At 40.3% G+C, this 25,942-nt stretch overlaps 1 protein-coding gene across 1 annotated transcript in view; it reads right to left on the bottom strand.

The window, feature by feature from the left end:
* Positions 1–25,942, bottom strand: part of COL19A1 (collagen type XIX alpha 1 chain) — a 334,061-nt gene that overhangs the window by 259,164 nt on the left and 48,955 nt on the right. The window contains 4 exon segments of the mRNA XM_065401717.1: positions 4,127–4,180; positions 18,105–18,167; positions 18,687–18,812; positions 21,242–21,322. Of these exon segments, the coding sequence (XP_065257789.1) occupies positions 4,127–4,180; positions 18,105–18,167; positions 18,687–18,812; positions 21,242–21,322 (324 nt within the window).

Below are 25,942 nucleotides of genomic sequence, written 5' to 3'. Positions count from 1 at the left end.
TATGGAAAATTATAAATATATGCTAGACATATGTTCTTAAAATGTTTTTGGAAGATAGGGCATAAGACACCCTGCCGTAGACAAAGGAACATGGTTCTGCCTGTTTGAATGTGTCTCCAATGTATATTGAGCAAAGAAAGACGATAGAAGTACATTTACATAAAAGGCAAACAAAGCCATCAGACTAGTTCGTGGGGGAGATCACCACTTAACTATCATAGTGGCAGGAAGGAAACTGCAAAAATTAACATGGGCTCAACTCCCAGGTGGACACAGCAAGCTGAGTCCCTAGGAGGGCTTCCTGCCTTGACAAAAAAGAAACTGAGGATATAAGCAGAGAGAGAAAGCCATTTTGGCATACTTAACCTGAGGAAACAATGAAACCAAGTGCTTTCGGCTCTATGTTGTATCCTGGCTAAGGACTGGGCAGCCATGCTGTAAGAACAACTGTGGTGAGAAAACTACTCCAAACAAAAGTTTGTTAAGTTGGGTTTTAGTCTTAGAAACATATTTTTATTTTTGTTTGTTTGTAACCATTTCTATCCCAATTCCTTCTACTCGGTATCCGCTGAATACAAGTTCTTTGTTAATAAACTTAATCTTGTTTTATTACACAACCATCTCAGTGCAGTGTTTCAAACTGAAGAGTAAAATCTTCAGCCAAACTAACAGGCTGGTGCTAGGTACTGTCTCTTTAAAGAAGCAGCAAACTTGATAAGGTTTTGTGAGGGACTAAGCACCGCAGAAGACATGGTTTTGGGGAGACTGGGAACTGGAAGGCTATTGGTGTCACTGCACAAAGAATAGCCAGGCTGATAGAAGCCAGGGTGAAGTCATTGTGCTGTAAGCAGGCTGCTGGTGTCAGGGATCTAAGCTGCACAGTACAGAAGCACCTAAGGCTACAGGGCAGGTGGTGACATAACCCCTTAATTGTTTGGATGAACCCCCCAAGGCGTCACAGTACCTCATTATTCAGAAAATTTATACCCTGCATAGGTTGGTGGTTAATTTTTTTAAAACAGTTCTTGACATGCTTTAACCTAGCAGTTTCAGATTTAATTTTAGTTCACTTTTAATTTAATATTCTGACAATTCAGCTCTAACTTGTTCTGAAATGAAAAAGGACTACAATGCTCAGGAAAGCTGGAAAGTTCTGATATTTCAAACTGCTGAGTGTAAACAGACCACAGTTTTGGAGAGACAAAGCTGCAGTAAACTGAGCAAGGACCCAAACAATCAACATTAACTCTGGATACCAAAGAAAGACTACTAAATGCAATTACAGCATTTGTGTTAGGGAAGAAACAACTTCTTCTGATAATTTAGGCAAATTACTTAGAAAAATTGAGTTTGTACCTGTTTTTATCATGGAAACCACAGGAGGTGTTTTATTATGGGAATTAAACAGAGCTTATCCTAATGCAAGATGATTTTTACAATTCCCCCCCTGAAGAATCTAAATTGTAAAAATTTACGTAGACAAAATATTTTGGAAAATGCCACACTTCTAAAGACAAATGTAAAGTCAGAGAAAGAGCCAAGTAAGTACAATATTTCCATTTTTATTTTGAGTGTCATTGCTGACTTTCTACTATGCATATTTTTAGTAATTTACAGATGGGAAGTGGCTGCATAGAAACCCTCTGACAATTATTTTCTTTATTGGTGCATGCACACGGAAATCCTCCCAGTCAGCACATCTCTGTAGGCAAAGAAGCAAATACCTTCTTAAATACTATTCACAATTTGGAACCCCCAAAGACTTAATGGGTGCCATGCACTACCTTGGATAAAAAACTGACCGATTGACACCATTTTGACTGACATCACAAGAATAGCCTGATCTCTAGATTTTGCTCAAACGACTCACTCCTGAGGCACACCAAATTTCAGAAAAATCTGACTAAGCATGTTGAGTTTAGAGGACTTTGTGTAAAGGTCAATCTTTAAAGAGAGGTGGTATTGCACCCTTAACTATAGTGGCACTGCTGCACCACTATTCTGGTAGCAACACTCAGTCACTTCCAAATTCTGTTGGAATTAAATTGATAACCTGGTGGTGGAAACTCTTCATTCCAAAACCAATCCTCAGAGTGATCCAGTCCCCTATTATATTGTTCTATTTTAAAATGTAGCTTTCAGTAGTAGGCTCCAAATTTCAAATTGTAATTAAACTTAATTTTCAAATATATTTCACAATTTATTTCTGATGCAAAGAGCTTCTCATTTTATAATTTCAGACGGCTGGGTTTCGACAAATGGGTACAATTTACTTTTAAAATGGTAAAAAAATAATTTATAAAATATGATTACAATAAATTGTATGGGGGAGTTCTTAGGTGATACTGAAATTGAATTGTCAGATTCTTAGAGAAGTCACTCGCTGTTCTCTGCCTAATACTATTAGCATGAAATGCTCATTCCATTTCATACTCATCTTACTATAGATAAAACCACTGAGATGTATTTGTATTGTTGAATTGCATTAGTATGTTCTTAATCCCAACTGTCCTATTAACGTTCATAAAAAATCTTTTCAATTAGTAATTGAATTTAAGTCATTTAAACCTGAGGGTCAATTCCATCCATAATATTGTACCACTCCACCCCTAAATTAGACCAATTTAACCAACATAGCTATTCTACATAAACATACTAAACAGAGAAACAGACGATTCCAGAGATTCAAATAGATTTAAATATATTTTTAACCTTTGATATTCATTTTAAAGATGCAAGAATAAGAGTATATCAACATGTTGACAGTACAAAGCCTCCCGGGATTTCATGAAATTTCTCGTTAACTATTTTAAAAAATTGTTGAAATACTGTAACAATTTTATGTCAATAAAATGTTGTCTTAACATTTTCTATGCAATTATGTGTACAAACATACAGTGATGGACTCCCCCCGGGGTGCCACCTGGAACTGGAGTACCACTGAGCCCTCTGACCCACCAGCCTGGGCTCCCTCTCACACTGTGCTGCTGTGACAAGTTGCAAAGCCCTCCAAGCTTGCACTTTCATCGGCATTCACACAGGTAAGGGGGACAGACCCAGCTGCAGTTACGTGCAAGCTCTCTAACCACCAGAATCTCATCCTAGGACCTCAGAGCAGTACGGTACTGCCCTGGTCAAATCTGGCAAGTATATTCGCTTAACACCTGGGGACTATGTGGTTACTTGTGGTAACCAAGCTGAGATTTTCCCCAGACACCTTAGTCAAATGCACACTGGTTTGGATTAAAACATAAAATAAGTTTAACTATAAAAGGATAGATTTTAAGTGATTATAAGTGATAGCAAACAGATCAAAGCAGCTTACCTAGTAAATAAACAAAACTGTAAACTGAGTTTAACATACTAGATAGGTAGGATATGAATTAGCAGATTCTCACCCTGAGTGATAAACAGGCTGGCAGATTCTTAAGGAGCAAGCTGCACTAATTTACAGCTTGGAATCCCCAGGTGTTTCATTCATAGGCTAAAAATCCCTTTAGCCTGGGTCCAGCACTTCTCCCCAGCTCAGTTTTATGTTCCTCAGGTGTTTCCAGGAATCTTCTTGGATGGGGAGTCAGTGAAGAACCACAATGATGTCACTCCCCTGCCTTAAATAGCTTTTGCATATGCTTTGTCTCAAAGCTTGATTCCCACGCCAGTCAGTGGAAAAACACTGATATCCCAATATGGAGTCCAGCACCAGGTGACCAGGTCACATGTGCCTGTAGTGTCACAGCAGCCATAACTCAGAAGCTGTTTATAGCATCCTTCAGGAAGGCCTCCCTCTCTTTCCCCCGGTGTGAAATAAGCTTCTTGTAAGGCCTATTGTTCTCCCTAATGGTTTATTAACTTGAATGGGCCCTTCCCAGCCAGCCATCTAGACTGAGTCTTTTGTCTAGAGGGTGTACCCCATGTGTAAACACATTTGAAACACAGATACATAGTCAATATTTCTAACTTCAAATACAAAAATTATACATGCACAGAAGTAGGACAATATTCAGTAAATCATAACTTTTTCAATATCTTACATGACCTATCTTGCATAAATACATCATAGTTATGCCATAATCATATCATATAATAATATCTCTGTGAAGAATATAGAGTGCAGTGTCACACTTACCTTTTCCCCAGGAAGCCCAGAAACACCATTTTCTCCTTTAACACCCACTTCACCCTAAAAGATAAATTGCATATTTAGAGATTTAAGATTTCTGAGTTTGCCTTGCTACCAAGGCAACATGTTATTAACAGATTGTTTATTTCCCATGTATATAAAGTTCTGTTTTCTATCAAGCTTTACAAGATATCACAAAATGGTGCTCTCATTGTGAAAGCATTGTTTAGTGAAAATATGAGCTATGTAAATTTGGGGGGGAAACCTGATGGCATAATATTAAAAACCTCACTTAAAGAAAAAGAGAAAAGAAAGGCAATTCAGAATTAAGGCCTGGTAAACACTTATACACATGCTTAACTTTGCTACCCCAAGCACTCCCATTGATTTCAGTGGAACTAGTCACTGTGGTATTAAAGTTGTACCTCTGGGTGGGCACTTCTGTCATAACTTGCATTATAATGAAAAAGGTGGGATTTGTATTTTTCTACACTGCAGATGCATGAGGGCAAAATTTGTCTCTCTGTGACAGGGTTATGTATATACAAACATCAGTATCTAGTACCTTCACTCCTCATTAGAATATATCAGAGAAATGGAAAGTGTGTTTCAATCACAGAATCATAGAAGATTAGGGTTGGAAGAGACCTCAGGAGGTCATCTAGTCCAACCCCCTGCTCAAAGCAGGACCAACACCAACTAAATCATCCCAGCCAGGGCTTTGTCAAGACAGGCCTTAAAAACCTCTCAGGATGGAGATTTCACCACCTCCCTAGGTAACCCAGCCAAGCTCCAACCTCTTTGGAACCCCCCTTCAGGTAGGTGAAGGCTGCTATCAAATCCCCCCTCACTCTTCTCTTCTGCAGACTAAACAAGCTCAGTTCCCTCAGCCTCTTCTCGTAAGTCATCGATTTTCTCATTTTATAGAAGGTTTCAAAAATATAGGGGCCAAAATCCTACTGTCCTAAAACAAAACTCCCGTTCATGGCAGGATTTAGCCCAGTGTCTACATATATGCTACATGCAGCTAATATTTCTACTGCTAGCAGTTCACTTGTGCAGCTAGTATTTCTTCTTTTTTAAGATGCTAATAGTCAGGGGCAAAAGAAGTTCTCACTGAATTGGAATATCCACACCTCATGCTAACAAGTCATTTAATGTTAAATTCATCTACTCCCAATACTTAAAAACAAGTATAAAATGTGTTGGGGATTTGCTAAAAGATGTATAGGACTAATCCTCAGCTGGTGTAAATTGGCATACCTCACTAACTTCAATGCTTCTATGGCAATTTAGAATAACTGAGAATCTGGACCATTGTTTTTAAAAACAAGTGAAGAAAACAACACAAACTTAAATTTTCCTTAGTAATTTCAAGTATGACAATCTGTAAAGTTTTGAAATTAAAATGAGGGAAGATAACAAAAACACTGAATCAATATTAGATACTCTAATAATCACAAATGAAAAGTTTTTCTACTCTTATCTAAAAAAGAAACTTTCTTCCTAGCAACCAACAACTCAATTCTGCAGCCCCTTTTCAGTCAATAGCACATATGACAGTAATCCCACTGATTTCAATGGCATTACTCACATAAGTGCTACTCAGTGGGAGAAAAAGGTTACAGAATTAGACACCAAGTAAAGAAAAGAAAAAGTCTAGAGTCTGAAGGTCATGTTTTCTGGTTATCAGTTTCTAAAAGCAGGAGATTTCTCCAAGTGACTACTACCTGAACTTTGAAATGATCCCACTCTGTTGCCTATAACCCTTGCCCTTGTCTTTGTCTCTTCCTCTCTTGCCACAGCATCCATTCACAGAACCCCACAGAAATGACTGCACCTGCACAAGCCAGCTGGCAACTCTTATTTAATGGCATGTGAGTGGGATCAGCAAATCAAGCAAAATGAATTACACATGTGTATGCAGCTGCATTCCATGCAAAAATTCAAATCCAGTGAATTGAAGCAATGATTAGTTTTTTTCATTTTTTTTCATATTGAAATTGTCTTGAATATAGTTATGTTAAGTTAGTTCAATCCCAACAGCAGAATAAAATCTTCAGTATGTGAATGACAAACAGCCACTGGCACTATGAGAGGGTGAACAGCAGGAATGACTCCTGTTTCCTTGCCTAATCACCCACATCATACTTTGCTTCCTGTGCCACTTTCAGCTAAGAGAGACCAGAACCATTTTATATTCAGCAGAATATTTTTACATATTATATGCTATAAATTCATAGTTCTATATGCTACTTATGTAAAAAAAAAGCTCTAAGTGTGAGTGACTTACTAACTAGTCAACCATGGTAAATTTATACAGCTGTTTCGGAACAGTAGATAGACTTTCCTCCTAAAGACCTTAAGACAACTATATTCCATAGCAAATTGGATTATGAAGTTATTCCTGTATCATATAATTGTGATTTTAATAAGCAGAGTGTAAAGTGTACAGATTATACTTTATGTTATACTCCCTATATAAGAATGACTGAGCTTTCATACAGACATCAGGAGAGACTAAATAGCAGAAAAAAGAATCAGTAGGGGTATGAATGGACGAATGGACTATAAGGTGGATAGAAAGCTGGCTAGATCATCAGGGTCAACAGGTAGTGATCAACATCTCAATGTCTAGTTAGCAGCCGGTATCTAGCAGAGTGCCCGATGGGTCAGTCCTGGGGCCAGTTTTGTTTAACATCTTCATTAATGATCTGGATGATGGGATGAATTGCACCCTCAGCAAGTTCACGGATGACACTAAACTGGGGGGAGAGGTAGATCCACTGGAGGGTAGGGATAGGGTTCAGAGTGACCTAGACAAATTGGAGGATTGGGCCAAAAGAAATCTTATGAAGTTCAACAAGGGCAAGTGCAGAGTCCTACATTTAGGATGGAAAAATCTCATGAACTGCTACAGGCTGGGGACCGACTAGCTAAGCAGTAGTTCTGCAGAAAAGGACCTGGGGATTAAAGTGGATGAGAAGCTGGATATAAATCAACAGTGTGCCCTTGTTGCCAAGAAGGCTAACGGTATACTGGGCTGCATTAGTAGGAGCATTGCCAGCAGATTGAGGGAAGTGATTATTCCCCTCTATTTGGTAAGGTGAATCTACTAGTGAGGCCACATCTGGAATATTGCGTCCAGTTTTGGGCCCCCACTACAGAAAGGATGTGGACAAACTGGAGACAGTCCAGCGGAGGGCAACAAAAATGATTAGGGGGCTGGGGCCTATGACTTACGAGGAGAGGCTGAGGGAACTGAGTTTATGTAATCTGCAGAAGAGAAGAATGAGTGGGGATTTGATAGCAGCCTTCAACTACTGAAGGGGGGTTCCAAATAGGATGGCTGTTTCCAATAGTGGCAGATGACAGAACAAGGAGCAATGGTCTCAAGTTGCAGTGGGGGAGGTCTAGGTTGGATATTAGGAAACACTATTTCACTAGGAGGGTGGTGAAGCACTGGAATGGGTTACCTAGAGAAGTGGTGGAATCTCCATCCTTGGAAGTTTTTAAGGCCTGGCTTGACAAAGCCCTGGCTGGGATGATTTAGTTGGTGTTGGTCCTGCTTTGAGCAGGGGGTTGGACTAGATGACCTCCTGAGGTCTCTGCCAACCCGGATATTCTATGATTCTATGTACATTATTATTTTATCTGCTGTTATTCTATAACAGCCACCATGCTTTGCTTTTCATTCATAGGCCTCAAAGTAGTTTACAAAAGGTGAGCATGCATCACTATCCCAAGATTACAGATGGGGTGACTGAGGCACAGAGTCAGTGGCAGAGATGAGGAACAGGTTCACTGACTCCCAGCCCTATGCTCCATCTGCTAGACCAGTCTTCCTTGTCCCAGAGCATGCTAGCAATACATTGAATACTGAATGTGTGCTTTATAAATATAAACAAATAAATTAATAACAACAAATGAGTGCAATAATAGAACAGAATTAAAATCAATGACTTAGAGAGAAACTATCAGCAGCAATTTTTAATCAGGCAAAGTGGTTAATTTTGAGCTTTCCAAAATACTCAGACAAAACAGACTGCTTTCACCAGACACCCATCATTTGCTGGCTCAGGGTTAAAGAGACTTGGATTTAAAGGCAGGATTCTAAAAAAAACACGTGTTAAGTATGAAACTACAGGGCTAATAAGAAGTAATATGGGGAAGATTTTCAAAGGCACAAAAGGGAGTTGGGCACTTGAGTTAAGAATCTGATTATAAGGATTACTGATGATTACAGGTATTAAAAATTAGAACCATACTGTAATTACAGTGTAACTACACTGCACTGTAACAAATGTTCATGCACTATGAAATATAACTGATTAATATAATCTGACAAGACTGGTGGTCTAGTTGTAGAAGAAAATCTGAGTTCAAAACCTGAGCTGTGTGAGCCTGCAGGTTATGGTGAACTGAACCCAAATGTTTTATTCACAAAGATTGGAAGCAAACCCATCTATTTATGTTGTTTGGAAGTTATACCATAATTGAATACACTCTGACAACCACCGGAATCCCATCTCTCTCCCTTGCATTGTGGTCCTTTCTATTACCAGCCCCTTCTTTCAATTACTGTGAAGTCCTTGATGTTTTGAGTTGAGAGCAGATAAAACACCGTAAGGGTTAGGCTCAGGTGACCTCGCACCTCTCCTGGAGACAGGCAGCCTTTCTCCCTGATACTCTGTGGGGGGGTTCCCAGTTGCCTCTTCCCCTACTTTTTATCTTATCAAAGGGACCATCAGGAATGGACAATCTTCAATACACACCAAAGGTATTGAAGAGAGGCCAGGACACAATTGACTCCTGGATAGGTAGCAGGAAGTGGACACACTAATCCCAGGCCACTAAGGCCCAGATCCACAAAGGGACTTATAGCTAGGCACCTAAGAATGTGATTCAGAAAAGCCAGCAAGCTAGGTGGAGAGCTGCCTAAAATAGCCAATGGAAGATGCTGAGGAGAGGGGTGTGTCCTAAACCCTCCCCCTTAGGGACTTAGATGTCTAAATCTGGGTTTCAGGGAAGCACCTATCTCTGCTAGCAATCCACAACCAGGAACCCCTCTCCTGGAGTCAGGTGGCTTAGGTGCCTACATAATTTCTTATGAGAAAGAGTTAGGCACCTGCCTCCCTCCACACAAAACAGTGGCTGGAGATAGTGGTGGTGCTGCCACCCACCTTATAATCTTTAACCCAGTAGTTAGAGCACCCACCTGGAATGTGGGAGACCCAGGTTCATTTACCCCCTCTAATTCGAGTGGAGAAAGGATTTGAACAGGGGTCTCCCACCTCTCAGCAGGGTGCTCTGATCACTGAGTTATGGGACAGTCTGATGTGGGGCTCCCTCAATCTCTCCTGTTGAAGCTGTTCCACTTTGGATAAATACTTCAAGAGGCACTGGACCTGAGAGAGAAAGAGAAAATGACTCTGTAGCTGGTGGTTGGGGCACCCGCTGGGGAAGTGGAAGACCAGGGTCCCATCGCCCTGCTCCAATAACTCTAATTATTTAAAAAGAGACAACAGTTTCTTGGGAAGGTGAAGATGTTTGAGAAGGCCTCACAGACTTTCCCTTGGTACAAACATAATCCTTCAGGTTTATGGGTACATCTCAAACCTTGAAACCAGGGTCAGTTTGAAGGGGATAAAAGGTACAATACAAATATTTCCCACTTGTCATTCAAAACTGCTCAGTCCTACGGTCCTGCAGGCGGGAGTGTTACAGCAAGAGCCTTAGCCCTGTGAGAGTAGAGAACCTTGCACTACTAATTAAAAAAAAAAAAAAAAACCAACCCTCTGGACAGTTCTGGAATGGCACTGATAATGGTTCCAGAGTGAACTTAGCCAAAAAGATGGGCTATTATGCCATGGGATCTCTAGAGAAGGAGGAATATAGGAAAACAAAAAGAAATGGGTGAAAAGATGTTCATGGCTGCAAGAGAGTAAAGGATTATTTGTCTCAGATTTGTACAAGATGATAATACCCTGATTTTCCCCATACAAAGTTAGCAATGCAGACCTTGAAGGAACACTAAAACAACCAGAGGGAAATAAATTGTCAGCTCATCCATCCAACCACTGAGCAATGATACTTAAATGCACTAAAGATGGTAACCGTTTCATAAACTGAACATAGAAAAGATCTTGTCAATGTTATGGGTCCTGAAATCCATTCAGTATAATTAAATTTTGAAATAGCACAATGACCGGTCATTAAAAAATGAATTTAAACCTATCATTAATATTCACTATGAAAGGCAACATAATGACAATTCTTTTCAAAAGAATTCAAGGTATTTACCAAGTAAAATATTTAATAAATAGCAGACTCTTAAGAATCTTGATATATGTTACAGATAATAGGAGGGTTGCTATATTTTTGACAATGCTCACTTCTGTCAAGTCATAAGCAGATAGGGTGGAAGTTTACCGGATCAACATAATAAAATGTTCCTCGCAATTTTCCTTCAAGATTCCTCCTAAAGCAAAACCAAGTTTTAAATAATGATTGTGTGGACAGCAACATACTACCTTCTTATGATGCTAACCATTTCCCAGTCTGAAGTGGAAGCAATTTTGCACATCTGACACTACCTGCAGCACTGTTTTTTGATCATCTCATTACATTAACTATTCAGAATGCCTCAAAGGCAATTGACCTTTTAATCTTCATGTCATGCAGCCATTATGTGGTGCACCTATTGTAAAACTAGAAATTATATGCTAGTATGGAACACAAAAGATGGTACCTTGTTTCTTTTATCATGCATTACAATTGTAGGATCACATACAGCAAAACTGACCTAAAGCAAAATATGTTAAAAAGAATGACAAGAGCAACTTGTCTTTAAGCTGACAAATTTAATTAATTTCATGTCTAAAGCCCTAAAACATGCTATTAAAAACATATTTTGGTCAAAGATACATATTTGCAAGTTCAGGATTGAAGTCACGTAAAATGTATTTACAGGCGAGTCTCATCTTATGCGGGGGTTCCGTTCCGCGGTTAGCGCGTAAAGCGAAAACCGCGTATAGTCAAAATTACATTGAGTTGAATGGCGGGCGGAATCGCCCGCACACAGGTACAGTATTAAAATTGTTATTTTTCTCTTTTTTTTGTTTTTGCCGACTGCGTAAAGCTGAAATCGCGCATGTTAAATGCGCGTAAGATGCGACAGACCCTGTACATGACAATATGAAATGCTAATTCTTAAGTTAGAAAACAATATCTACAATCAGTTTCAAGAACTGAATCTGATATGAGAAGGAAAGCACCAACTGATTATGTCACACATTAGGCCATGGTTTTGTTAGCAAGATACATGCAAATGCAGTGAATGGGTGGAAGCGTGGACATAATTTGGCCTAGTGCACATAAATATTCCTAAGTGTTGCATTACATTTCTGCATTTGTCCTCAGGAATGGACACACTGGTCCAGATAAAATGAAAATTTACCCTCCCATGAACCTTTGTCATCCCTCAAACCCAACCTAAATGCGGCTTTTTTTTAGGTTTGATTAAGTTTTCACATTTGCACCTTTACACGTCTGTGTTCCATCTGGCACCAGAAATAGAAACGTCCAGCTACCTTAAAAGCCATCTAACTGAATTTGTGGTCTAATTAGAAGAAAGAAATACTAGAAAGTTCAAAAGAAAGTTGTTCCCGTAAGAAATCCAATCTAATTTTGCACACCCAAGAAACTGACATTTCTAACAGGAGTCCAAACTTCTGAGTCTATATCTAAATTAAGTCTCCAAGCTTTTGAGAGTTGCCCACCACTAATTAGTGCAATGAACACCAGATATGAAGGGAATCATCCTGAGAGTTTTAGATAAATATAAAAGCGTTAGCAGGAGTCAGGGGAGCTTAGGCTAAAAGAGGAGCCAGACGGAGACCACATAATGTTCTCTAGAGTTAGTGGGTATACGCTGACACATGACGTGCATGTGCATACATGGGAGCAAGATATTGAAAAAGGGAAATATGTGCTTTGTGAACCTCTCATTTTGTAACTGCAATACACTGGTCTAGAACATGCAACAATGTCTCCCTGTAATGGATTGCCCGAGTAACTACAACTTACCACTTTCACACTGCCAAAGGAGCTCTCAGCTTAAGCAGAAAGGCCTCTTTTCAGTTCTGAAGTTCCCAGGTTCAATTACTGCTATCAACCAGCATGTCTAAATGTATGTGGCTATGGTTTTTTACATGAAGAATTTTCTTTCCTTTTTCAGGCAGACTGAAAACTTTAAGGCTACTACTTAAAAACAGATGAAAAATGTAAATGTCTGGAGACTTAACACTGCAGGTTAGACACAGTGAACCAAATATATATTTTGTTGGCCCTAACTGAAGAGACCAAAACCTTCTGGGTCATTGGTTTGAATCCAAACGGGGAAGATTTGTCTAAAATGGCTAGAATCTGATGGCTATTAAATTCAATGAGTTTGTGATCTCAGTCAGGGCCGGCTCTAGCTTTTTTGCCGCCCCAGGCAAAAAAAAAAAAAAAAAAAGCGGCTGGACTGCCAAAGCAAAAAAAAAAAAAAAACCGGCAGCTGCAGGGAGCGCGTGGAGGGCAGTCAAGGCGGCTTGCAGGGGGGTGAAGGGCAGCACCCGCCCGCTCCCTCCGCCCGTGGGCAGCCAGGCGCTGCAGTCCGCTTGCAGCTGGGCGAGAGGGGCTCCCCCCTCCGGCCTTGGGGCCTCTCCCGGCCGGGCAGGCTCCAAGGGGGCCGACACAGGCAGTGCTGGCTGGGGTCTGCGATCTCCGCGTGGGGCCGGCATTGCAGCGAGGCTCGGCACAGTGCAAACGGCGCTGGATCAGTGGGGCCCGCCCCTCCGCTGCCTGCCGGGCCGCCGCAGAATTCTCCCTCCCTCCGGTGCCTGCCGGGCCGCCGCAGAACTCTCCCTCCTTCCAGTGCCCGGGGGCTGCAGGAGGTGCTGGCTCAGCCGCTCCTTTAAAGGCGGATCGGCCGGGCCGGGCTCAGAGCGGCACAGGAGGCGGAGGCCGGTGCAGGCGGCGGGGAGTGGCGCGTCCCGGGGAGCCCGGCGGTACGATGAGCAGCGGGGATCACTAGTTCCTGCCCTCCCCCCCCCGTCGGGGTCCGTGCCCCTTCAGGGCTGGGCTGGCCGCCCCAAGATTGGCCGGAATGCCGCCCCTTACAATGTGCCACCCCAGGCACGTGCTTTCTCGTCTGGTGCCTGGAGCCGGCCCTGATCTCAGTCCAGTGCCCAGTGGACAGACCTCCACATCACAAAAAACACATCAATCATAACTGCACTAAGTAGTACCCTTGCGGTCAATCTCAGGACAAAAGACAGGAACTAAATCCACATGCTGAATTAATTAATATCGTCCCCCTCTAAGCGTGTCCCATTCTCCCCCCCCCTTCCCAGAGGAGAAGAGAGGCACACAGGCGGAGTAATGTAGAGAAGCTTGCAATGATGCTATTGCCAGAGCTGTGTGTGTTCTGTGGATAATTAGATGAGAACACCAGATCATAATGGCTGAGAATTCCAGTTTTCCCCAGCCAAGTTCTAATGGCTGGTTAAATCTTTTTCATGATGCATCCACTTTTAATGGTGCACAGCTGAGACCTCATCAAAGGAAAGAGACTATTTCTCACCATTGTGTTATGGGTAAAAGAGAAAGTATGTAAGAAGGAAGATTTTTTTCTTTCTTATGCTCTATTTCTCTACCACACCATTTATCACGTTATGGGTATTGGCTACAAAAGCAGCAAAAAATTTTAACATCCCTGCCCCACCTCTGATCTCCTGTGTTTGCCTCCTCTTGCTCCTGTCCCAAATTCCTAAACTTAATTGGGAGCCTCAAACCACTTCATGTCCCTAAAATTAAACTTCACCTTAAACACTGCCCAGTTACTTCACTAGCTTCACGAGGCTTGAGGTGCCTAAATTGGGAGGTGATTTAAGGCTGCCAATTCTGTTTATTAGGAATTTAGTAAGAGAGGAAGGGAAGAAGAAAGGGAGGAAGACAGGGAGAGCAGGTGGAGAGAGAAAAGGGCCATTTTAAACTACTCCTCCTGTCTTCTGAGAGTTCTTTTCTTTAGTAATTTCTCTTATCCTACTTCAATGTATTTTTCCTAGTGGAAAGACACTTTTTTCCTTTTAATTAAAATGAGATTCCCAAACCTGAGCCGTCCTTTGTAGGTGACAAATCTGAGAAATTGTCACAGACTGAAGTGTCATTAGAGGAGGTTTTGGAATTAATTGATAACTTAACAGTAACAAGTCACTGGGACCAGATGGCATTCACCCAAAAGTTCTGAAAGAACTCAAATGTGAAACTGCGGAACTATTAACTATGGTTTGTAACCTGTCCTTTAAATCGGCATCTGTACCCAATGACTGGAAGATAGCTAATGTAACGCCAATATTTTAAAAGGGCTCGAGAGGTGATCCTGGCAATTACAGACCGGTAAGTCTAACGTCAGTACCGGGCAAATTAGTTGAAACAATCGTAAAAAATAAAATTGTCAGACACATAGAAGAACATAAGTTGTTGGGCAAAAGTCAACATGGTTTCTGTAAAGGGAAATCATGTCTTACTAATATATTAGAGTTCTTTGAAGGAGTCAACAAACATGTGGACAAGGGAGATCCAATGGACATAGTGTACTTAGATTTCCAGAAAGCCTTTGACAAGGTCCCTCACCAAATGCTCTTATGTAAATTAAATTGTTATGGGATAAAAGGGAAGATCCTTTCATGGATTGAGAACTGGTTAAAAGACAGGGAACAAAGGATAGGAATAAATGGTAAATTTTCAGAATGGAGAGGGGTAACTAGTGGTGTTCCCCAAGGGTCAGTCCTAGGACCAATCCTATTCAACTTATTCATAAATGATCTGGAGAAAGGGGTAAACAGTGAGGTGGCAAAGTTTGCAGACGACACTAAACTGCTCAAGATAGTTAAGACCAAAGCAGACTGTGAAGAACTTCAAAAAGATCTCACAAAACTAAGTGATTGGGCAACAAAATGGCAAATGAAATTTAATGTGGATAAATGTAAAGTAATGCACATTGGAAAAAATAACCCCAACAATATATACAATATGATGGGGGCTAATTTAGCTACAACTAATCAGGAAAGAGATCTTGGAGTCATCGTGGATAGTTCTCTGAAGACGTCCACACAGTGTGCAGCAGCAGTCAAAAAAGCAAACAGGATGTTAGGAATCATTAAAAAAGGGATAGAGAATAAGACGGAGAATATCTTATTGCCCTTATATAAATCCATAGTATGCCCATATCTTGAATACTGTGTACAGATGTGGTCTCCCCATTTCAGAAAAGATATACTAGCATTAGAAAAGGTTCAGAAAAGGGCAACTAAAATGATTAGGGGTTTGGAACGGGTCCCATATGAGGAGAGATTAAAGAGACTAGGACTTTTCAGCTTGGAAAAGAGGAGACTAAGGGGGGATATGATCGAGGTATATAAAATCATGAGAGGTGTGGAGAAAGTGAATAAGGAAAAGTTATTTACTTGTTCCCATAATATAAGAACTAGGGACCACCAAATGAAATTAATGGGCAGCAGGTTTAAAACAAATAAAAGGAAGTTCTTCTTCACACAGCGCACAGTCAACCTGTGGAACTCCTTACCTGAGGAGGTTGTGAAGGCTAGGAATATAACAGGGTTTAAAAGAGAACTAGATAAATTCATGGAGGTTAAGTCCATTAATGGCTATTAGCCAGGATGGGTAATGAATGGTGTCCCTAGCCTCTGTTTGTCAGAGGGTGGAGATGGATGGCAGGAGAGAGAGAGAGATCACTTATGTAAATTAATTAACCATACTCTAATAGCCATAAACCACTCCAGGATGTGCATCAATGAGCACTTTGATGTCTGAAGGCACTCAGCCTTTGTGGCTGCAATATACCTAAGGCATTCACCAACAGCCTATGAAGGCACACCTTGGAGCAGCTTATTACTATAATGAAATACTTAATTCTCCAGGGATGTCAATCTAGCACCTTTCATGAGGTCTAAATTCACTTCAAACGTATACGTAAATAAAAACAAAGAATATTTTACAGTAACTTAGTAATATTCCGATAAAGCGAGGAACACAGGATGCATGTTCACTAAATATATATATCATTGTTCAAGCTACTACCAGGGACATTATTTTTCTTAAGGATTTTTACACACAGATGATGTGTATTCAGCTGTTTATATCACCTGATCCAAAATACATTGTAATCAGCACATGCCTAAGTAAGACTCTGAATAGCCACACACCATGCTAAGGATGTGGAAGCTGTTTCCAGAACAGGAAACAAGGTAAAGTTCTCAGCTCAGCAGAAAGTGGAAAACTACTACTAGAGAAATTATATCTAAATTATATCTAAATCAGGCAAATACCCTATGACTTCTGACTTTTGCTACTTGCGGAATACTTACATTACTTGGTTGAAAAGTTTTGAGAGCAGTTAAAAATATTCTCCAGGACTAACTTAAATTCTGTACCTGAAAGCTACAAATTGTTGACTTTCATCTACCCTGGAAAACCTAGCAGCAGCCCGCAGTGTATGCTCTACTGCAGACAGCTGGTAGGCAGCAGACTAGGATGGGGTTATGAATTTTCTGGCTAGTGCCCACACATTATGGGGCAGGCAAAGCAACCCTACCCTCTGTGATGAAATCTGGGCATCAAGCCCTGGCAGGTCATGCTTGGGTGAAAGACTGAGGAAGTGTCAACAGCCAAGAGAGTGAGGGTCCTTCCAATAGGCAGAATGTTACAGATCAAACACCTCTGAATCCAGTGTAGAGAGGGAATGTAGGGATAGGAGCAACTCCCCCTTCAGAGGTACGTGTGAGGAGTGAGGGCTATGGCATGGTGATCCAGGTGGTATGGATTACAAAGGAAAGATGACCTGCACTGGATGAGTTATTGCCAGACAGTTACCAGATATAGTCAATGATTTTAATTTATTATCCATTTATTGTGTAATGTTATAATTAATTAATATGTTATATTATCTGTATTTATTGTATATTAAGTAGAGTTAATTTATAGAACTATAGAAGTATAAGATTAATTAGTATTTAGAGGAATTATGTATTCAATATAAGTAACACAAACTAAAATGCTGAGGCCTGCAAGATTTTAGCTTAGTTATTTTAGGCCTTGGAGACAAGATTTGCTTTTACATTTGCATTTTATAATTTAAAATTGTATCTTTCGGCTACCAATCAGAAAAAGAGGGTTGACACTTCCATGTACATGCGCAGAATGTAGGTTATAGACAAAAATCACATTATAAAAAAGGATGCCCAGAGTGGGAAAATTGAGCTTCCTATGGGAAACCTCCAGCAGGGACCATCCCCGTATTGAAGATCAATCCATAAGAGGGCCGTCAGACTCTAACACCACTTAGAAGGATGTGAGTATGTATGTAGTTATAACTGATACATGATTATATTTAGGAATTGTACATGCTGTAACATTTATAACTTTGTTGGCAACTTTAATAAAACTGCTAAAAAATAGCGAACCTTGCTCTTGTATGTGTTACTTGCCTATGGTTTCATGTTTTCCTATGAGGTCTAAATCTAGAACAAACAAAAATAATTCTGTTGAGCTTGAGACTGAAGCCACCAAAGCTGAACCCACAATAGCACAATTTACATTAAATAAAATAAAAGGCTACACAGATGTTACTTAAAGCACTGGTCTAGTTAAACCACATTCTGGGTCTCTTGTCTGTCTTCCTGCAGTGTCCAGAACAGTGGTGGTAAGGGGAAAAAAGCACAAGGAAAACTGAGGGACCACGGAATGGGTGCCATTCTGTTTTATTATAATTAATTTAATATTTATATTGTTATATTTAATAGATGTATAAGAGGATTTCTCAAAAAAAAAAAAAGCTGTATAAGCTGTCTTGTTACCGAAAGTAGGAAGAAACAGGAGGTAAAGCCTTGGCAGATGTCATAGGGGATTGGCATCTTACCTTTTCTCCTTTATCTCCTTTCTGACCTGGCAAACCAGCTACTCCTGGCAATCCTGCTTCACCCTGTTTAAAAATGAGTTTTCAGATAACAGAAATACGTGATATTTTTCCTTTTTCTACCACAGAAACTTTAACAATATAAATCAGTCAAGACAAATATGGCACTAACACTGGGACAATGATACAGTGCTGTTATCTGACACTAAAAAGATAAGAGTCCAGGAAATAGTGGACTCTCACATAAGCAATCTAGGTAAAATATAAATTGTGTAAGAATAGTTTTCATTTTTCATGCTGCTTCTGAAGATGATCCAACAACAGTCCATTTGTTTTGTGCATTCAAGACATTTAATCTTGTAAAGCTAACAAACATTAACTTTTAATTTAATTTACATTTATTTTATCTTAACCTCCAAATATAAGGCTAGGTGTACCACAGAAATAAACCATTTCCGTACCTCCAAAGAAATTCAGAATTTCTACACCTGTATCAATTAAACAGCATGGTGCATTAAATGACAGTTTGAGAATCTGCAAAGCATGCAAGATAAAGGATATATGTGTAGAAGAAGACTCTCATACTTTGTTTGGAAAGCAGAGGCATAGGTCTTTAGACTCCTGCTGTGTTACTGGAAGAGCATGTATTTTGCTGACATGAACAGTCACTGGTGACGAAGAAGTAGTAATGAAACTGTCCTCAAGTGGGCACTAAAATAGAAATAATGATTATTCTGAATTGAGTCCACTGCTGGTAACTGACAAGTAAAAATCCAAACATGGTTCCTATTCAGCCTTTTTTGTCTCAGGTTACTGCACACAGCACCAGTAAAATGAAGACTATAGATGTGTGATCCTGCTGCACTGAAACCAAACCTAGGCAAATATGCCTGTTTTATAAATAAAATATAAGTCACTGTAGGTGTAATACAATGTTAGGAAATCCCTGATCTCTCCTGTCACAGTGTGAGGGTCCTAGTTTCCCTGAAAATGGAAGAGGGGAATAAAAGGCTACTGAGCCATCTGATCACCCCCGGAAATGATTAGTAAGAGGGGAACTCATGGGCAACGGGGGAGGTTGTCACTTCTGTAATGTAACTTGCTGGGTTTACCATTCAGAAACCCCCCAAACTGAAGCCAATGCTCAAATGTCTGGAAACCATCTGAGCTGAGGCTACTCATTAGGTACACTGAAAGTCAGGTGAACAGAAACTGGCATATTCTAATGAAAACATAACCAGGGTCTCTGTGATCCTGCAGTCATGGTATTTCACCCAGAATATATCTCTTGTGCAGAATTTTGCTTCATAATATGCAAAATTTTTCTTTTTTAAAAAAATGCAATTTTAGCCGTTACGGTTGCTAAGGCTTATAAAATCCGAAAATATAAAATTGTTTACAATAATTACATTTAAAGCAAGTAAGTTTATGATGATTATAATAAAGTAACAATGTTTAGGCCATTCATTTTACATTTTCAGGACAGGGAGCTTTGTCATTTGTCTGTGGAATAAGATATACTAGAATTCAAAGCTTCTTTTATCTGTGTAGTTGAATTGTACTTTAAGGATGCTATAAATTCAATATGATGAGATGGCTAAAGAAGGACCTGAAAAAGAGCTCTGTGTAGTTCAAAAGCCTGTCTCTCTCACCAACAGAAGTTGGTCCAATAAAATATATTACCTCAACCACCTTGGCTCTCTAATATCATAGGACCAACATGGCTACAATACTGCAAACATAAATTCAGTATGACCTTTTCCATACATAACTAAATGTTTTAGTTGTGTCATAGCCTGTTTAAAATGCACTTCTGTACACAAGAAGTTAACAGAAATGCCACTCATTTTACTCAGCCCAGTAGTTTGTATATTAAGGAGGAAGTCTCTTTTCTCACCAGGAATAAACTACGAAATGTATGTGAACATAAAAGTGTTATTTAAAATTGAAATTTCTCTTCACAAGCTTGCTCCACTCTACATTTCTGACCTCACATCTGCCTACTCCTTGCTCACACACACTGTACTCTGTTGTTCTAATCTTGGCAAATTTTTCTCCCCTTTCCCTGTCTCTTTACAGCTGAGATACACTAGTGGTCATCCATCCTGCGGTTTGTTTGGCTTTTTGGAGATTTAGGAGATGGGTGGGAAGCCCATTTTGCCCTCTCAAATCCATGGGTATATTCTGGGGACAGCCTGACTCATTATCCATCCTGCATATGGGTTCCAAGCTGCCCTATCCATCTGATTTCCCTCCCTCTCAGCTTCTTCTTCTCTTCAAATCTGTGTTTAGTTGTGTCCTAGTGCCCATTTTGCATGCACAACTCAGGTACAACTATTTTAAAAATAAGGGCCTGGTTCAGTAAAGCACTTATTCACATGCTCAGCTTCAAGCAAATGAGTAATCCTAGTGACTTCAAACCCACATAGCTTGTATCTGTCAAAACAAAGGAGAAAAGTAACTCCACTGAATTCAATGAATATGGCACCTTATCTTTACTATGTGCATATCCAAAAAATGCAAAGTACATCAAAGATAAAAATATAGTTGTCAGGTTCAGGACATTCAGTTGTTTATTTTCTTTATTTCTATTTTCCTTATAGTAGTAAAATGAAAGTATGTTAACAAAAGTTCTGTCCCCATTCCCTTCCCCTCTCCATTCCATCTCATACAGGTTTGTAATGCCCCTTCCACAAGCCCCACTGTTTACACATAATGGAATCATAAGTAAAGCTGATAATCAAGTATAAAAGTCTCTCTTTTCTCTGGAACCACACATTCCTTTAGCTCAGTGGGAAAGATCGACATTCTAATCACTCTACCTGTGACTTCCTCAACTATTAATTAGTATGGATAACTGTATCTAGAGAGTGGGGCATGGCAGCCTCCAGTGGTCTTCATTGGGACAGTGTCCCTTATATTCCTCTTTACTGAAGTGCTGCTCTGCCAATGCTATCCTGTTTCAACAACTCACCTAGCAAGAGCTCTTCTGGAAAATGTATCCCATTTTTAGGAAAGACCAATTTAATGTTGCAATGCTTCTTGTTTACGCTCTTTAAATAAAATAAGGTGAAAGTTTTGTCATAAAAGATGATTAATGCATTTTTAGTTTTATATTTACATTTTTACAAATAACCTACCATGCCCTCAGATATTTCACAACAGGTCTCTTGAGCTGCAAATTTGGGGTTACAATAAATTATTATGCGGCGAAGTTCAATCTGTTAAAAATGTAAAAAAAGAGTAGGGATTTATATCGACAGTAAAAAAAGGAATATATTTAGGCACTAGTAGAAACTATGTAATTTTCTAAACTTGCCATTATAATTGGTCATTCTGAAAATATCACATTTGACTTAAATATATAAGAAACAGACAAATTCAGAACTTAATAAAAAATCACATGAGTATGATGGACCAAATTCTTCTCTCAGCTACTGCAGTGTAAATCCTATAATGGGACCCAGTTATCTTCATGGAAGTTGTAATCCTCTGCATCGCTCTTGCTATCTGTCCTGAGTTTTAAACACTCAATGAAGTGTATTCTCAATGTCACACACCCCTGGAGTGAGCCCCTCTAGCAATCCACTAGAGCCAGAGTATGATCTATCACTTTGGACAGGCCTTTGCCTGGCCCTTTCCACTATGTCATTTGAAGAGCAGGAATCAAGTCTTTTATTCTGGTTACTTTAGGATGGGTTGTCAGAGAGGAGGTAGCCCCAGGAAGCTGATTATAGTTAGCTGATTATAGTCCTGGCAGAAGTTAGTGCAGTGACCTACCTACTCTAGCTTAAATCGCTTGCGTAAGGTACTTTGTATCAGAGGAGAATTGGCATAGCACAGCTCTGCTCCCCCACAACCCCTCCTCAATCCTGCCCTGGCCCCAGCACACCTCCTCTCTCCCCCAAAACACCATATACACTGGGGAGTATCAAGAGTGCTTGGTGGTGCAGGAACCATCTCCATGGCCTCCACCAGCTTTATGCCAATGGAGTTCCCCTACATAAGGGGAATTCCCTGCTGGCCAAGTCCACTGAAAATTTGGTCTTTTATTATGTGTTAATGGCTGGGCTGTATTTAGGATTTAAGGACAGGTCCTGAGGTGGGGGGAGACATTATACATTTTAAATAAATATGGGCTTCAACCTGCAAGATGCTAAGTACTCTGGCCTTGATCATAGAATCTGTTTGGATAGAAATTCCATGCTTGAATAATAAGAGTATAGCAGTAGGAATATATTATCAACCTCCTGACCAGGATGGTGATGGTGCTTTTGAAATGCTGAGGGAGATTAGACAGGCTACTAAAACCAATAATCATGGGGAACTTCAACTATCCCCATATTGACTGGGTACATGTCACCTCAGGACAGGAGGCAGAGATAAAATTTCTGGACACCATATAGTGCTTCTCGGAGCAGCTGGTCCCAGAACCCACAAAGGGAGAGGCAATCTTTGATTCAGTCCTAAGTGGAGCACAGGTTCTGATGCAAGAGGGGAATATAGATGAACAGCTCAGTAATGGCGACCATAATGTAATTAAATGCAACTTTCTTGTAGGAAGAAAACTATTAAAGAAACGCACCACAGTAGCATGCAACTTCAAAAAGGGGAACTTCACAAAAATGAGGAAGCTAGTTAAATGGAAATTAAAAGTCACAGGCATTTCACTTTCATAAGCTGCATGGAAACTAAAAACACCATAATACAGACTCAAACTAAAAGTATATCCCAAATGAAAAAAAGCAGCAAAGAGGACTAAAAAATGCCTCTTTGGTTAAACAACAAAGTAAAGAGGTGGTTAGAGGTAAAAAGAAATCCTTCAAAATTGGAAGTCAAATCCTACTGAGGAAAATAGAAAGGAGCATAAACTCCGGCAAGTCAAATGTAAAAGTATAATTAGGCAGGCCAAAAAGAATCTGAAGAGCAACTAGCGGGGAAAAAAATGTTGCTGTTTAGTTTTTGTGTAAGTATATCAGAAGCAGGAAGCCTGCCAAACAACCAGTGGGGCCACTGGATGATCCAAGTGCTGAAGGAGCACTCAGTGAAGACAAGGCTGTTGTGGAGAAGCCAAATTAATTCTTTGTGTTGGTCTTCACTGCAGAGGATGTGAGGGAGTTTTCCACACCCAAGCCATTCTTTTTAGATGACAAATCTGAGGAACTGTCCCAGATTTAGGTGTCAATAAAGCTGGTTTTGGAATAAACTAATAAATTAAACAGTGATAAGTCACCAGGACCAGATGGTATTCACCCAAGAGTTCAGAAGGAACTCAACTATAAATTGCAATTACTATTTGTGGTATGTAATCTATCGCTTAAATCAGCCTCTGTACCAGATGACTGGCAGATAGCTAATGTAACCAGGGCCATCCCTAACTATTCTGGGGCCCTACACAGCCACACACCCCCTCACAGGCCTCCGCAGGGGGTTAGGAGGGAACCACCCCCCCAGCACTCACCAGCGGCGCGGAGTGGGCTTGGGCTGGGGCTGGGTCGCTGCACCTCCCGCCGCCGGTGAGTGCAGGCCCAGCCCTGCTGCAGTCCTCAGGGGAGTGGGGGCGGGGCTAGGGCGGAGCAGGGGTGGGAAGAGGCAGGGCAGGGCCGGAGGTCATGGGGAAGAGATGGTCCAGGGTCTGGAGCAGCACGCAGCTGTGCAGGGCACCAGGAAATGTGGTGCCCCAAATTTCCTGGTGCCCTACACAGCTGCGTACTTTGCGTATGGGTAGGGATGGCCCTGAATGTAACACCAATTTCTCAAAAAAGGCTCTCAAAGCATTCCTGGCAATTACAAGCCAGTAAACCTAACTTCAGTACCAGGCAAACTGGTTGAAATTATAGTAAATAACGAAATATCAGACACGTAGATGAACACAATATATTGGGGAAGAGTCAACATGGCTTTTGTAAAGGGGAAGCATGCCTCACCAATCTATTAAAATTCTATGAGGATGTCAAAAAGCATGTGCACAACAGTGATCCAATTGATATAGTGTACTTGGACTTTCAGAAAGCCTTTGACAAGGTCCCACACCAACTGCTCTTAAGCAAACTAAGCAGTCATGGAATAAGAGGGGAAGTCCTCTCATGAATCAGTAAGTGGTTTAAAGATAGGAAACAAAGGTTATGAATAAGTCGTCATTTTGCACAGTGGAGAAAGGTAAATAGTGGAGTCCCCAAGGGATCTGTCCTGGGACCAGTGCTGTTCAACATATTCATAAATGATATGGAAAAAGGGATAAATAGTGAGATGGCAAACATTGCAGACAATACAAAATTACTCAAGTTAGTTAAGTTCAAAACTGACAGCAAAGAATCACAAAAGGATCTCATAAAACTGAGTGACTTGGCAGTAAAATGGCAGATGAAATTCAATGCTGATAAATACAAAGTAACGCACATTGGAAAACAGAATCCCAACTATATATAGAAAATGATGGTGTCTCAATTAGCTGTTATGACTCAAGAAAGAAATCTTGTGGATAGTTCTCTGAAAACATCTGCTCAGTGTGCAGCAGCAGTCAAAAAAAGCTAACAGAATGTTAGGAACTATTAGGAAAGGGATAGATAATAAAAAAATACAATAATGCCACTATATAAATCCATGGTACGCCCACATCTTGAATATTACTTGCACTTTTCATTGCCTCATCTCAAAAAAATATATTAGATTTGGAAAAGCACATAGAAGGGCAACAAAAAATATTAGGGGGATGGAACAGCTTCCATAAAAGGAGAGATTAAAAAGACTGAGACTGTTCATCTTAGACAAGAGATGACTAAGGAGGAATATGGTAGAGAAGTCTATAAAATCATGAATGGTGTGGAGAAAGTGAATAAGGAAGTGTTATTTACCCCTTCACATAATACACGAATTGGGTCACCCAATGAAATTAATAGGCAGCAGGTTTAAACAAACAAAAGGAAGTACCGGTACTTCTCACATCGCTTAGTCAACCTATGGAACTCATTGCCAGGGAATGTTGTGAAGGCTCAAAGTATAACTGGGCTCAGAAAAGAATTAGATAAGTTCCTGGAGGACAGGTCCATCAAGAGCTATTAGCCAAGGTGGTCAGGGAAGCAAGCCCATGATCTGTGTGTCCATAAACCTCTGACTGGCTTCATCCAGAAGCCAGGACTGGATGAAAGGGGATGCATCACTCGATAATTTGCCCTGTTCTGTTCATTCCCTCTGATGAATCTGGCAACAACCACTGCTGAAAGACAGGATACTGTGCTAGATGAACCATTTGTCTGACCAGTATGGCCATTCTGATGTTTTTACCATCCGGTAACACTCTTAAGGACTTGCTTAACTTTAAGTATATGAGTAGTTCCACTGAAGTAAAGCATGTGCTTAAGTGTGTTGCCGGATCAGAACCAGAGTATTCAGCACTGTGCAAGATCAAGCTCTGCAATAATGCTAGGTTATGCTAATAATATAAAATAAAGTAAAACAGTTAACATGAATAATAATGTGCTGAGTATAGAATGCAGTTGGAAATTTTCATGTCATCACTCTAACCCCCACACAGCAGGCTTAAAACCTGGTAGGCAGATGTGTACTAAATATTAAAACTAACTAACATTTCTCACAACTACAAATTACTTCCTCCGAGTTTTTGCACAAGGAAGTATAAGAGGGAAAATCTCTGGAGTAGAATATAGATTATAATATGTAAGGGTTGCTTTGGTGACTCAGATAGCAGATAAATAAAGGCCCCATTATCACTGGATAGGGAAATTCTGTTGCCTTGGCACTGCAGCAGAGTTCTTACTACACCATTTTATTTAAAGATAATAATAATCAATCTTATGATGTTCCCCTGACTGTAGTTGCAT

The sequence above is a fragment of the Emys orbicularis genome, chromosome 3, assembly GCF_028017835.1.
Source record: "Emys orbicularis isolate rEmyOrb1 chromosome 3, rEmyOrb1.hap1, whole genome shotgun sequence".
Taxonomy (NCBI): Eukaryota; Metazoa; Chordata; order Testudines; family Emydidae; genus Emys; species Emys orbicularis.
This window is presented reverse-complemented; position numbering and strand designations above follow the sequence as displayed.